The following is a 16,129-nucleotide window of genomic DNA, read 5'->3' on the forward strand; positions in this document are numbered from 1 at the left end:
ACACACTAAACTGTTTAAACTTAGTCTTTAAGTAGGTTTTAGGTTTAATTTTGCATTTTGAAATATTACATCAGTCGTGTGGGTCTGGTGTGGCATTGTCTTGCACAGTATGTTTTACATTTTTTTACATTTTAACATTTTAGCCTGATTGAAATCATACAGTCCTATTTTTTCCTGCACATCACACATGTATTGCTCAGTATTCTCAACTTGTTTTCAGTGTTACAAAGGTAACTGCTAAATGCATTACACTTTACATCTTGTATTTTCACTGAGCTTGTTGCAATGCATTCTGGGATTGCTTTGTCCACAAGGGATACCTACCTTAGAAATATTACAAAACGAGGAATTATACATATATAATTACAATGAAATTTTTTTTTATTCATGCTTTTCCAGATATTGAATATATATAGTATTTAGTTTTGTTTAGTTTTTATATATATATATATATTTAAATAAAATAAAATATATTAAAACACTTTTTATTTTTATATTTTATTTATTTTATTTCAGCTAGTTGTCAAGATCATTTTCATGTAGTTAAACTTGATCTACTAAAATAAGTAAAACTAACACTGAAATATATATATATATAATAAATAAAATATATATATGTATATATTATATATATATATATAAAATAAAAATGACAAGAACACACAACTAAATCGCTAAAACTTTAAAAATGAATTCAAAATATTATTAAAAACTTTTACTCGTATCTCAGTGATACTAAAATAACACTGTGCTATACTTAGGATTATGGTTTTATAACAAGCAACGACTCTCTCTTCCTCTCTGTCTGCTCTTCTTCTTGTAGTGTCATGTTCTGCAAACCAGTGCATCGGAGTGGTCCTGACAGAGCTAGTTATATCAATGTGATATTTATCACCTCAGATAAAGAAGAAATTAGTGTGAGAATGAGGTCGTACATCACTGCAGGTTAGATTAGGTGTCAAAGAAAAAAATCAATGACGAGACCATGTTTGCCTTCCTCAGACGCAGCAGAAAGTGGCGAAAGGCAAAGTCGCCTCAGGTCGACAACACCACCGTGACACTTTGCCTCAAGTCCTTGTTTGGTAGCACTGGGAAGACACACAATAGACCATTTTGATTCAAAACACTTTATGTACGTTTTTGGTACTTTTAGTACACTTAAATTCTGTTTCCATGTAAGAATAATCCAAAATTTCATTCCACCCCTCCTAGTGTGTGCATGGATCTTTCCCTCAGTCTTTAGTGCAGCTGTGACCCCGTCTATCAGCCCTACTTGTGTGCGTCGGTGAAAGGGAACGGAACAGATGGGAATCCGATTGAAGAGATGAGATGCTCCTAATTATCTAATGAGCAAAGGGATCGGCTTGATTTGTCACTTTAGCACTCTTGTTAGGTTAAGTGGAGGGAATCGACTAAGGAGCCATCGTGGCTCAATCTATACTGATCTTTTGCTCAAATGTCTGCAATACTGGAAATCAGAGGTGAGGTCTAAAAAGATACATTGTCTGAGATCTGCCGTATAAACCCTGAAACTTCTATAATTAGACAACTATATTCTATTTAGTCTTTACTTGATAACATACTGGTAAAAAATGTATAGCCTGAATGCACTGTAAGTCCTTTGGATAAAAGCGTCTGCTAAATGCATAAATTATTATTTAATTATTAATTATTACTTCATTATTTTATTTTATGCTTTTTTCTCTCTCTTTAAATAGTTTTAAATCTCAAAACTATGAAATCTCATCCATATTGATATTCTGATGCAAAAATTGATTCTTATTTTTTTTATTATTTAGTAGTTGGTTACTTTTTTCATGTTTTAGAATTTATATATTAATTTTAGTGCTGGCAAAATTAGCGCATTAACGCAGGCGATAATTTTTTTCAGTTTAAAGGCCCGTTCACACCAAGCACGATAACTATAAAGATAACGATAAAGGTATAGTTCTAAAAATCGTTCTGAATATTAAAGAATAGCAGAGTCCACACCACAACTATAACGATAAGGGCACAGAGAAACGATATCGTTGGAATCACTTTCAAAACGATTTTTTCCAGCTGATGAACGATACAAACATTGACAGCCAATCAGAATCCATCCTACTATAACGAGCTGGAGAATTTAAAGCGACAGACGCGTGTGCGCTTGGAATATACAGACGATATGTGGACGCTAATGTCTTTAACTTTATAGTTATCGTTCTTGGTGTGAACGGGGCTTTAAAAATATTTAACACAGTTAATGCAGGGGCGGAGCTAGGGTTGGCCACCCCATTCACAACTGCTGCTTCTGTCTAATTTTTCTTGACAAGAAGTGCATTTATTCAGTCGCAGAGCGTCTTTACGACCACATCAAACCAAGACGTTTCAGACGCGAGCACCACTTCGCCTCAGCGCCTCAGTGCAATAATTTCACATTCAATCTTCAAATTAATGTACAAACAACATAAAGACAGTATATTTTTAATATTTGTATAATGACATCTTTTTTTCATGACTGAAGGCTAGTATCACTGATAACAATGCTACTGATGTCTCTATGAAATAGTTTTCCCCCTAATATTTAACCATTGACTATAGCCATTCAACATTACAGTATAACTGAGAGCTATCGTTTTGAACATTTATTCAAAGATCAAAAGAAAAAAGAGGAAATCAATAACTTTTGTATCTATCCATATTTAATCTATCATCTATATTTAATTTAGAATTAAGTGTTTGATAACTTTATTCAGTTTCTGTATATTTCCTACTTGCTGAAGGGCACAGGTAAATATGACATTTATTATAATGGGTTTATGTGATGATTGTTTTAAATTAACTAAAATTAGAAGTTATTTTAAGTATTCTAATAAATGTTCAAATTGATAGTCAATGGTTAAAAATACAGCATATTGATTTGGAACCGAATTCTATTACATTAAAACACATTTTTAGTAAGAGATCCAGTCAAGAGTTCACAAATGACGCAACACAGACATTTACCTGTGGCTGTTATCCTTCGCATTCAGATAAAATATGACATATGCTAACAAACCATCACTCAACATTCTGCTCTGGGTTTTAATGCAGCTTTTAATTAGCAGCCCTACCTAGATGCATAACAAACATAAAGGTCCATATGTTAATCCAGGCATCCTGTATGTCCTGAATCTGTATAACTGTAAGTACTCTCTGGGAGGAGAGTTTTCAGCTTCTGTCACTATGAAGAAGTGTGTGTGTCCATGTAATCTGTGCTTTGAGGTGTGTGTGGTTACATACGGAGGCCGATCTCAGCGTGTGCGCCGTGTTTTCCTCATCCGTTCTGCCGTATATTGACCATGTTGCACATTATAAATCAAAGGCGGCGAGGTTCTCCTGCTAGTGGCTAATGAAAGCTCATTTTTAACGTCACTAAATGGTCCTGACAAAAAGTCTAATGAGGAAATCAATAATTCAGCGATTGTTGTCCTGCTTATACTAATAGGTCCAGGTTGTCGGGGCTGGGATCCAGTGAAGAGGGGGCCATTTTTTATTGCGCAGTTTCTGCACATCAGCGTGTTTTAAAAGGTTTTTTCCCCCACCGCGGACCCCTGATTGATAATCTGTTCTGGATTTGCGACTGATGCCAGGACTTTGGTCGGATTCAAGTTATGGGCATTTAAGAAGTGATGCTGCCATTAATATAAATTTAATCCATTCTGTGTGAAAAATACCTCTCACCTCCCCTTTAATTACAGAGGTACAGATTGATGTTAGAAAGATAACGCTTTAAAATGCTTTTATGCATTTATCTTTTTTCTTCTTTTACAGTATTGCTGAAAAGCTAAAAAACTACCGTGCTAACAAACACTATGACTGCTTGTCAGTCTACTCCTTCATCAAAAAATGAAAATTTACTGAAAATGTTCTCACCCTCAGATGTAGATGAGTTTGTTTCTTCATTGGAACAGATTTGAAGAAATTTAAAATTACAGTACATCACTTGCTCACCAGTGTATCATCTGCAGTGAAAGGGTGCCGTCAGAATGAGAATACCAACGGCTGATAAAAACATCACAATAATCCACAAGTAATCCACACAACTACAAGTAATCTACATATTTGTTTAGAACTGTTTTGGACTGTTTTTGCTTGGAATCAGTGCATTTGATTTTAAGCACAGATTTGTGCTTATTTCTCTCCTGATTCAGACGAGATGACTTTAACACTGGAGAAAGCAATATTATGGATAGAGGACTCGGGGAAAAAAAGGATTCGTCTTCATGGATTTGTTTTTTTATAAACACACAGTTTTTCACTTCACAAGACATTAGTTGATGGACTGGAGTCATGTGGATTACTTGTGGATAACTGTAATGGTTTTATCAGCTGTTCGGACTCTCATTCTGACGGCACCCATTCACTGCAGAGCAAGTGATGTAATGCTAAATTTCTCCAAATTTTTTCCAATGAAGGAACAAACTCATCTACATCTTGGACGGCCTGAGGGTTATACATTTTAAGCACATTTTCATTTTTGTATGAACTATTCCTTTAAGCCTTTTTATTGTTTTCATGCCAATTATCGAGTCCTTCTTCTGCTTTATTTTTCCTTTAACCAGATCCCTTTTTTCTGCTTTGGATTGTGTAATTCTCTAAATATCAAAATCCTTGTTGTTTGGTCCCTGCTGTAGAAGGTTCAGGTGTGTGTGTCTGCTGGTAATGAAAACAGATGGTGGTTTGTTCTGGTGAGGTCACTGATCATGATCCTGGTCCCAGAGAGACTTCGTTGTGGGGTGGGGGACAGGGGTCCGGCTCCACAGCCCACTCTTAATTGAAGGGGCAGCTAGATTACCCTCTCTGAACCCTAGCTGGTCTCTGTAATGGTAGGGGTTTGCGCCATGTGCTTCAGTTTTTCAGTCATCCTGGATATCTATCATTTTCATGCCAAGATGAGGACCAGACAGTCTTTGTGGGTTACTTTAGGTTATGCATTACTCTAAAGCATTTTGATTTTTGAACCTACAGTCTTACAGTTACCATGCACTAATATTCAAATTCTGGACATTATTTGTAATATTTCAAAATGAACATGTACTGGATTGAAACTACTTGGGTATATTTAATTATCCATACATCATTTTATGATATTACCTTTTAAAGAACATTCATTTGTTAATCTCTGAATCATCATTGTATTGCATTGCATTATATTTTTGCCTCCACTATAAAAACTGCAGCTTTTATTAAAAAATTAAGCATTTAGATACAATCTCACCAAGATTTTTTTGTTTGACAAATATAGAGTGATGGCAACTGATATTTATTATGTAGGTAATCTGTTATACAGTCATAAAGATCTCATTGATTTACATTTGAAGCTATAAGAATTTCATCTTACTTTTTGGCCATATCAGTATCTGAATCATAGTCTAAATGTTTAAAAAAAATTCATGCACAATAAAATATATTGACTGATAACCATTATGGTATCCATATATTCTGCATCATAGTTACCCACTCAGATATTTAAGACCATGCTTCACCATAATAATTAATAATTGCATGTTCTGTAAATGATACATTATCCATAAAAAACTGACACAACTTGTTGGTTTCAGGGCGAAGAATAAGCTTTGGTACTTTGAGTTTGGAACCTCAGAGACCTTCTCGGCAACTTGCAAGAAGCTACATGATTATCTTGAGATGGAGGTAATGAGAATAAGTGAGAAACCACATGCCTTATCACCTTTCTAACACTTAAACACTCCCTGCTGAACCACTGGAAAGAACTGTAGTATATTATTTTAATGCAAAAAAGTACATTTTGACAAAATGTCTTTCAAGATTTTGTTGTATTCACACACAATACTGATGATTTTCAGAAAGGCCCACGTAACAGAAAGCACGTTATTTTTAGTTTGTTAGTGCTAATGCAACAGTGATAGATTTATTCATTATTGATTGATTGATCGATCAAGTCATTTATTTGTTCACTCATTGTATAATAATTGTAATTTTACCTTTCTCGTGTTTTATAGTGTGATGGTGTCACCCTAAACCTCAGCAACATCTCATTGGAGGGCATTGCCATCCTGAATATTCCCAGCATGCACGGCGGTTCCAACCTTTGGGGAGAGAGCAAGAAACGGAGGGGTCACCGTCGAACAGGGAAGAAGTCTCCGGAAAAGAAGACCCCAACTGTTGACCCCAAACAACTCATTTTTGCTATCCAAGGTATACAAACACATACTCTTTACATATCAAAAATATTTTGATCGATTTATTTGTTTACTTTAATATTTTCTTTTTTTAACCATTTTTATTTATTTATTTTTTTTTTTCATTCATTTACATTTACATTTGCTTATGCTTTCATACATTTTTATTTATTTATTATTTACTGGGGGTCTAGTCAAACATATTTTCTGTGGTAATCAACGTTATGCCATAAATGCTGTCAATAGAGCTTAACTTGTATTGAACTTGGAACATTCCTTTAAGGGTCACCTTAACGTCACTGGTTTGCAAAGTCCTTGTCTTCATACCTGATTAATCAAAGGCAACTTCAGAGGAACTTTTCTTTCATGATGAATATTTCACCAGTGACACATTGAATCATGGCGAGTGGCTTTTGTTTGGGTTGAAGGGATGCAGTTTTAATGCCAGTGTTTGGGATTGTCAGTGGCTCTGTAATGGCTTGTGCTAGCGTTGGTGGACAGACCTGTCCAATCAAAGCAGGCTCAACTGTACCATGGTAAAACAGGCTGATTGGGGTTTCAATAACTTTCTAAAGCAGCAGGCTTACTGTCACATACATCTGCTGCTGCCACTAGCTGTGCTCAAGGGTACTGAAATGACCGACATAAATCAGTCATGCAAATTCCTGTTTTTTTTTTTATAACACAAAATTTACACAATTTTCAAACAAAGTTGTGAATCTTTGGTGCTTTGTAGTCTCGGACTTACCGCCCACAGTCTGTTCACTGACTGTTTACTGCTCATTGCACACAAAACTAATCACTGAATTTGCCAGATTATTATGATATCACATCTTTGAAAGATATTCCAATTTTTTTCAGGCACTTAGTAGCAATTTAACTAGATAAACTGTGTAACTGACTTTAAGGTATGTTTGTGAGATAGTCAGAATAGCACAAACATAACTCCGTACTACTGTTTGCTAATAAAGCCTGTCTCTAAGTAACAAATATAGTTTGTGAGAGGCAAAAGTATGTGAGATGCAACATCATGATGTGATATACTGTATAAAGCCATAACATGAGATATGAGATATAAAGTCAAAATTGTGATGTATAGAATCACATTGTAAGTCATAATATGCTGTACAAAGTCCCATTTGTGAAATATAAAATCTCATTTGGGAGATTTAAAGATCCATATTAGATAAAAAGTCACATTGTAAAAAATAAAGTCATAATGTGAGATACAGTATGAAGTTGCATTGCTAGATTTAGTCTATGAGGTGGAAACTGACTTCTAGAGTTTGAAAAATTTGCCGCACAATTATTTGTTTGATAAATACAATATTTATAACACAATGTTTTATCACATAATATACTTTTCATAAACCCACCTCTAAATGGCACGTACTGTAAAAACAAATAAAACTGTAGTTCATCACTTTACATGCCAGTCAGATCAACACAATTCATAGCCATTTTACATTTTGGTGAATTTTTGCTATGAATTCTAACAATTTGTATAGTTTTTACAATCTGCTTAATAGACTTCAGTGTTCTTATGGGGAAAAAAGCATACAAATTCATACATCTCATAGAATAGTTACATTTTGGCCAGAATAAGCAGCAATTTGGCCTAGAGATTGTTGTGATGAAGCCTAATAAAAATGATCTTTATGCAAAAAGAGCAAATGCTGCGCTGCTGATACAAGTGAGATACCAAACACGCATAAACCCTTACACGTAGTTCCCTGCCAAATGACATTAACCCAAATCCTGTCAAAGTGCAAAAAACAGTAAAGACTTGTTGTTGTTGAGATAAACACTTAGATGTTCCCTCCACGGAGAATCATCAAGGCAAAACGCCGTTCACTAATCTAGAAATGTGTACGCCGGTTGTCACCACGTTGGGGAAAATCCATGTATCGTGCTGCTTTGAGAGCATTGATTGTAGTTTTACAGAATCTCTTTGGGCCGTTATCATGGGACCGTTTGGGATCACAAAGAGCAGAATGAAGGGTGAAACGTCAGAGCCTGTTCGAGTCTTACAATCACAGTATTCGAGGTTCCCTGATGAGAAATCACCCATTTGAAAGAGATTGTCAGTTAGACTTGTTTAAAGAGTTTACTTGCCTGGCCCAGCTGCTTTCTTTCCAGTCAATATGGGTGAAAATGAAATATAACCTCTAGTATTAGTATACTTATTCATGTTTTGTACAGTATATCAATATCCGTACATTTACACGCCATAACTCCATAGTATCTCATTCATTAAACTCTTTAATCTGTCCACCTCAGTTAAACCCCAAGTACCAATCCATTATCTCAGGTGTCGTTAGACTGAGACCGTCTTTACAGTTCATCCAGCCCCCTGCACTCTTTAATTTCAGTCAATACGAGTCAGCCGCTGATAAATGCACCCATTTGTATCATGCATGTTTGCTCTAATATCCTACCACTGCATCTCTGCATCGCCTCTCAGTAGAAACGGAGTGCTTGGTGAATAAAATCGGCTTCCAAAAAAGAGAGCAAGAGGACAAGTCAAGTCAAGTCAAGTTTATTTGTACAGCGCTTTTCACGATACAAATCATTGCAAAGCAACTTTACAGCAAATTAAGTTTCTACAATATTTAGTGGTAGCTTATCAGTGGTGACTGTCAATTAATGTACATATGGCAGAAATGTACGAAAAAATAAATTTAAGACGTAATAAAACAGACGATAAACACTATTAACAGCAATTATTATATCATGCAATCAAACTTATAGCAAAATGTGGTAGTTCAATATGTTGTTTCAGGGTTGGCATCATCTGAGGGGTTGGCATCATTGTGAATCTGTCTTTGGTGGCTGGAACAATAGTTCTGCCCTGACAAAACCCTTTACGCTCCATTCTATTCCATTTACTCTGGAAAAAAGATCAATTGATTGGTGCGAAGGCACCCACGAGCCCAGGTTTGGACCAGAGAAGGCACTTAACCTGGGCGCCTCGCCGATGGTTTTGAAAGCCTTCGTAGATACGGCTTCATCTGAAGGAGCTCTGAAGGTGAGAGGCCTGTGCTTGTCAGATTAGTCGAGGGAGCATTAGCTGGATGGTAAACAGGGAGTGCATTAGCCCCCGAGGCCCAGCTCTCAGATGGGGTAGAGTCTGACCTTTCGGGAGCAGTTGAGTGGCCCCGCTGGTGACGCTAGGAGACAGACCTCCTCAGGTGGAAGGGAATGGAGGCGGGCTGAATTATTCAGCATGGACGTGGGCTGCACTGGGGCTACTGATGTCCCCTGACACACTGTGCGAAAGCCCCTCAAACTCCCTCCCGCGCACCTCAGCCCTGCCTACGCCTGTCGCTCCATGTGCGTCATGAGCAACACGGGCTGTTCAATCACACAGAAAAAAAAAAAAACAGGTGACAAGAAAACACCATTATCAGGTGCATACGGCTTGTGTATGTGTGTGCATGTGCAAAAGAAAGAGAGGTTTGTGTTCAAAAGTGAAGGTGATTTGACATTTTGGTGTTAAAATATTTTTTTTTCTTATCCCAGCTTTACATGCAGAGACTTTTAGGAATGGATGTGGAGGTTAAAAGTGTAAAAAAATTCGAAATTTTTCAAAAAAGTTTTACAAATATCTGTTTGTTTAAGCAGTGGACATCAACCAATCGTGTCAGCTTGGGGTGAGGCTATTTGTTTTAAAGCAGTTTGATTGGAGTCTTCAAGAAAACATCTTTGAAAACATCATTATTTCTGAAATTATGTTTGGTGATTCTAGTAGTGTGGAACTTCACTCTTTATTTTTTAGTATATTTTTTAGAACCAAGGGGTTAAGGTTTGGCCAGTTAACCCCTGCTGGTATATTTTGTAACTTCACCTTTATGTGCACAAAAGGATCTTTCTTCACTGGCAAAGCCATGTAAATTTATTTGTATTAATATTATTTTAGATAAATATAAGTTTAAATTTTTTTTTTTTTTTTTAGAATTTAATTGTATTTAAATGTTGCTAATTTTTTAATGATTTACTTTAAATTTTTTATTATTTAATTTAATTTGATTGAAATTGTACTTTTTTATTAGAATACAATTAGAGCCTAATTTTTTGTTGGCTAGTAGATGTTTCACCAGCTGTATGTCCAAAATCGCATACTGTCTGAGTAGGTACTACATTTGAATTTGAACTTTCTTCGCAACTGATAAAAAAATATGTTCTATATAGTATGAATCTGGATAGTATGAATGAAATTCAGACATACTATATCCGGCATGTTGTTACTGTCATGTGACCTACCAGCGTCAGTTGTGCCACTTCACTGCCATTCAGAAATTCTCTCCCTTGGCCTCGTGGGATAGTAAAGTGTCCATCGAATACGCACTTAAGAATCTCGGCAGAAGTAGTAGGTCATCTGGGTACTTTTCGCCTACTGTTTTGGCATACTGTTTTTTCGCATACTACCGGTATATACTGTAGAAGTATATGATTTTGGATGCAACTCTGGGGCAGCATGTGCTAGCCGAACATCAACTGGAATGAAAGGGAAGGCTACCCATTGGTGTTGACGTAATTTCTTGTAATTAGCGTTTCATTTAGACTCTCTTTTAAATTCCAATTTGAAACAGATGACAGCTCCCATCCAGAGCATGTGAAGCTGTAGGTAACGAGTGTGTTTAGAAATCCCCTCAGACTCTCTCTGATACTGTCCATCACTGATGACAGATCTCTGTGTGAGCTCTCAGCCTCACCAGTCTTGCAAGCCTGACCCTTTTAGAGAGCAGAGCCACTGTGGTCAAAGGACTGTGTACACAGACACACACACTCAACGCACAGAGTTCTTACTTCTCACACTTTTTCGAATCCCAGCAAGGCCTCGTTCGCAGCCTGTCTCCTTGACAACAGTTGAACACAGCGTTGGTACAACAATCCAAGAATTTGTGTTACCCCGTTAACTGTGGTTGCCAGACAACTGTAACCAACTCTGTTTAGTTGTGTTTAGCTTTTACATTTTTAAGAAATATATTCCTGCATTGCCCTTAGGTACATGTGGAATGACTTTTTCCACACAAATGACATTTAACTTGAATATGTGAATGGACTTTCTGATCCTTGCTTCTGATTGGTCAACATTGTTAGAGCCATGCAAAAAATAAATTTTATAGTAACAGTTATGAATCCAAGCACTACCTCGCACCCGCAGGGGATCTAAATTGAATTTATACAGAATATAACAGAAAAAAGTACGAAAAAAATGTATGTACGGTAGAATAGAATAGAATAAAATAAAAATGTGAGATACAGAATAGAATAAATCTAAGGAATAGATGGAATAAGATAAAATATTTAAGCTACAGAATGGAATAAATGTAAGGAAATAGAACATAATAAATGTAAGAAATAGAATTACATTAGATATAAAATACGTAGGCTTTAGAACTGAATGGAATAAAATGTAAGAGAATAGGATAAATGTAAGGAATAGAATGAGATATAAAATGTGTGAGCTATGGAATTGAATGTAAAAAAAGATTAGATGTAAGAAATAGAATATGATTTAAAATATGCAAGCTAAAGAATGGAATTAATGTGAGGCAATAGAATAAATCTAAGAAACAGATTAAGATAAAAAAAATATGTAAGCTATGGAATAGAATGAAATAATTGTAAGATACAAACTAGAGTAAATGTTCAAAATAGAATAAAATATGAAAAATATGAAAATAAGTTATGAAAAATATGAAAGATATGGTAAAGAATAGACTAATGAATGTATGATATAGAATGGAATAAATGCAAGAAATAGAAAAAATATATAAAATATGTAGGATGGTACAGAATATACTAAATGTAAGATACAGAATAGAAAAAAAAAATTTAAGAAATAGAAAAAGATATAAAATGCGTAATCCAGCGTTAAATAAATGTGAGAAAATAGGTTAGATGTAAGAAATAAATTGTTATAAAATATGCAAGCTATAGAATAGAATGGAATGAGTGCAAGGTATAGAATAGAACAAATGCAAGGAATAGAATAAGATATAAAAATAATAGAAATAGAATAGAATAAATGTAAGGAATAGAATAAAATAAGATATATTAAATATTAGCATTAGAATATAGGATTAGAATAGAACAATAATATACAATTTAGTAAATGTAAGGAGCAGAATGGAATAGAATGGAATAGAATAGAATAGAATAGAATAGAATAGAATAGGAGTAGATGTAAGATACATGATACATATGCATATTAAGCCATAGTGCTTATGTTAGTGGCAAGAGTTCTTGGCTCGCAATTGGCTCGCAACATTTCTCTTTTTCCATCTCACTAAGATTTCAAAAGTGGCTAAAACGTGAATAGAAATGATTAGAGTGCAACAGACCTGACTGGACCTTGCATTAGCGGTCAGAGCTTTGTCAGCACTCGCTTCTGTTTATTTGTGTGGTTTGACTGTTGCCTGTCTATGGACTGAATAACACTGTGTGTGTGTATGTGTGTGTGTGTGTGTATTGTACCAACTCCAAACTTTTGAATTGTAGTGTATTATGTTTAGAGACTACATAGAATATTTATACAGTATTTTGACTACATTCAAAGTTCATTTGCCACATTGTAAGACTTATGATAGGAAAATATAAAAAAACAATTTTTAAACTTAATATCTTGATGTTTACAGATATACTGTACTGTATATAAACAAAAAGAAAACGTTTTACTTACTTTAACATATTATTCATGTTTCAGTATTATATAACTATGTTCCATTGACAGAACCTGTAAAGCCCTTCCTATGCAAATAGATGGTGAGCCATGGATGCAGAGCCCATGCACTGTAAGTATGGCATGCACATTTAATATTTTTATATGCTTAAATGTCCGTTATATTGCATGTGTTAATCTTTTTATGAATGTTTAAGCGTAGGAATATTTTAAGAGCATTTTTCTCACTTTGCGTTTCCTTCTAAACCGGCTTTAGTTGGTCAGTCTTAGATTCTCCTGATATCTTGTGTAAAAATCACAGCAGCGTTTTACAAGAAAGCTGAAAATATGCTCCAGCCCGAAACAACCACCTCATTTGCAAGATTCGAAGCTTTGTTTGCTTTTAATTAAAGTTTCCCTTCTCTGAAAGCATCTTTTCTGAAGTGCAGTGTTCATTTACATATACTTCATTTTGTCGATGCCTGGAATCCAAAAAGCATGACAACACAATTAATTGGAAGGAGCACTTGTACCTGTAGATTAAAACTCTGGTTAAAGGTAGACACCAACAAAACTGTTATCATAGCAGGTGATCTCCATGGCAACCTATGGCTTCCTTGAGGCTTAATTAGTGTCAGTAAACGTAAGGAATGCTTTTGAGACACTACAGTCAATATTCAGGTGTTCCAGCTTATCCTCAGCAAAAGTGATTTTGCTAATCCATTTTTAGGTGGCGCTGCATTGTATCTGTGTTTGCTTGTTGAGGGTTTGTGTGTAAATTAATGGCATTGCATTTGTTTGTTATATATTTCATGCAATCAATGTGGAAATAAATGAAAAAATGGCTTGAAATTATTGCTTTTTTCTAAAACCATTTATTTACCAAATAATATCACTAAATACAGTTTTTTCCTAAATAAAAAAAAAAAATTATAATATTCCAAAAAATCTTTTTCTTTTTTAATTTTGCATTGAATTATTTAGCAATAAAGATTCATTTTATTCCACAGAGAATCATCAAGTTTATTATTCATAAAAATAAGCACCTAATTTTATCTTAGAGAGACACTAAAAAGGGCATGATTCCAATACATTTGCATTATATATGAACACTCTCGATTTCACCCCATATGTTAAAAAAATGTCATGTTGACTCTTCCTCTTAATTAAACTTAAATGCTTTTTGAGGTGTTCAGTACCATTTACCTTCTGAATACTTTCATGAACAAAGCAAATGGGTGAATTCAAAGAGAAGAGCTTGATATTTACCATCACCTTTGATGTGGAATTATAATTGACCCACAAATAGGGAATTCAGCACCCAATTAAATGTGACAGGAACAAAGTTAATAAACAAGATTTTAATGACACTTTCACTTCACATTGTAGTCCATTAGTTCACTGCCTGTTTTTGTCTTGGAGAGACTCTTTGACAAGTTATGTGCCTCTGTTTGTGTATTATGCCAGTTCATATAACATTTATCTGTCATATCTTCTCTCATCCGATTGTCTTTATGAATTTATGTCATATAACGTAAACATTTTCACATCATATTTGTTTTCAATCTTTCCGACAGATTCAAATCATGCATGAGAATCAGGCCCGTATGCTGATGGGTCCTCCTCAAAGCTCTAGCTTCTTCTCCTTCTTTCGACGTGACCGCAGAGAGAGTAAAGACTGACAAGCCACGACACCTGAGATCAACGCTACACCTGCTGTAGAGTTCATGTGAATGGTGAAAACCATTGTGAAGGTTCCTGACAGCTGCGGTTAGGCTACAGATCTCTAGATTTCAGCTGATCACTTCAGCCACCAGTTTGCTGTCTCAGCTATTTGATTAAACTGCCATTATGCAGTACAAGCCAAGCACTGGGAGGAAAAGGCCAAACTTGGGGCATTTTTTTGTTCTCAGATGTTTAAAAAGGTATGTTTTGGCACAACTGGAATTGGAATCAGAGAGATTTGAGGATAATAGGCACTGCAAAAACACTTCAAATCTGAAGTCTTTTGGAGTTTGAGTCTTATATGTAGATTCAGATGGACTCGTGAACAGGAACTATTTTATTTTGGGTATGTTATTTAAGAAGTGATGGATTTCTTGGTGCCAAATGTGAGATAAGACATGGCCAAATGAAAAACAAAGTACTTTTTAACTTAAAACGTGTGATGTGTTAGTCTAGTGGGACATTTTTCATATTCTTTAGCATGCTATTTTATATTTTATTTTATTTTATTTTATTTTATTTTATTTTATTTTGCATCTGAAACTGACAGCCAGTCTTTTTTCTATAGAAAAAAAAAGTGGACTTACCTAATTTTGATGTCCATGGGTGATTTCTACGACAGCATGTTCCTACATTAATCATGCAACTTGATTTTTTTTTTTAAGTATAAATATATTGATTGTTTTGGAAGTTGCATTTTAAAAATTCACTTGGATCAAAAAAAATCATTTAAACTGGGTTTCTAAATCACTACTACTTTCCAAAACGCTAAACATGGTCAAGTTACTTGAAGAAGATTCAACTAAACATTGAAGAGAATCATTTCCAGAAGCATGAACATGTGGACAAACAATCTTTATATTACAAGCACAAATGGAGGTTTTAGGTTATCGTTAGACAATCCTCGTCCAGAGTTAGTAGTCGATGCGCAGTGTTTAGGCTTTTTAATGCGAATGCTTGTCTGTGTTTTATTTTAAGCCGAAGCTGCTTGCTTGTTGGCGAAGAATCAGATTGAAAGACTTGTATTTTGTTGTATTTTGTTGTATTTTGTCTTTACAAGACATGGTTGTCATGGTCACAAGGTGCTTTGCTCATGCATATTCATGTGTTGTGATGCACTTCTGCCAGAGCTAGAGCAAATGTGCGACTGCACCTTTCCTTTTCTTGCGATAGCAGCATGTAATGATGTGAGACACTATTACACATCCTGGTAACTTAAGTTTTGGTTAGGCCTGGTTTAGTTTCACTCACCCCCACAGAGCCCGCAGTTCATAATAGGTGCTTTGTGCAATGAACTGACAATGAACTTGCTTGATGTATTTGCATGTTGGATCGAGATATGACGTATGCCATTTTTAGCAGTTAAAAGTTAAAACAGATGTCATAATTCATAGACCATTTATACCAAGGATATTCAAGGCCCATTTTGGTAAATTGAGAGTTTTATATCATATAATATAAATATCATACTTTTAAATTAAATGTTCCCTCCTGGTGGAATGACCTGCCCAACTCAATCCGAGCAGCTGAGTCCTTAACCATCTTCAAGGAT

At 35.1% G+C, this 16,129-nt stretch overlaps 1 protein-coding gene across 1 annotated transcript in view; it reads left to right on the forward strand.

Annotated features, from left to right (window-relative positions):
• The window catches only part of dgkb (diacylglycerol kinase, beta), a 42,596-nt gene extending 33,356 nt beyond the window's left edge, over positions 1 to 9,240 (forward strand). Inside the window, exons 22-24 of the mRNA XM_016568669.1 lie at positions 5,586 to 5,676; positions 6,006 to 6,201; positions 9,107 to 9,240. Coding sequence (XP_016424155.1) covers positions 5,586 to 5,676; positions 6,006 to 6,201; positions 9,107 to 9,240 — 421 coding nt within the window. The remainder of the gene's footprint in view (positions 1 to 5,585; positions 5,677 to 6,005; positions 6,202 to 9,106) is intronic.
• Positions 9,241 to 16,129: the final 6,889 nt, after the last annotated feature.

Source organism: Sinocyclocheilus rhinocerous, unplaced genomic scaffold (assembly GCF_001515625.1).
Source record: "Sinocyclocheilus rhinocerous isolate Xijiao unplaced genomic scaffold, SAMN03320098_v1.1 scaffold1965, whole genome shotgun sequence".
NCBI classification, from domain to species: domain Eukaryota; kingdom Metazoa; phylum Chordata; class Actinopteri; order Cypriniformes; family Cyprinidae; genus Sinocyclocheilus; species Sinocyclocheilus rhinocerous.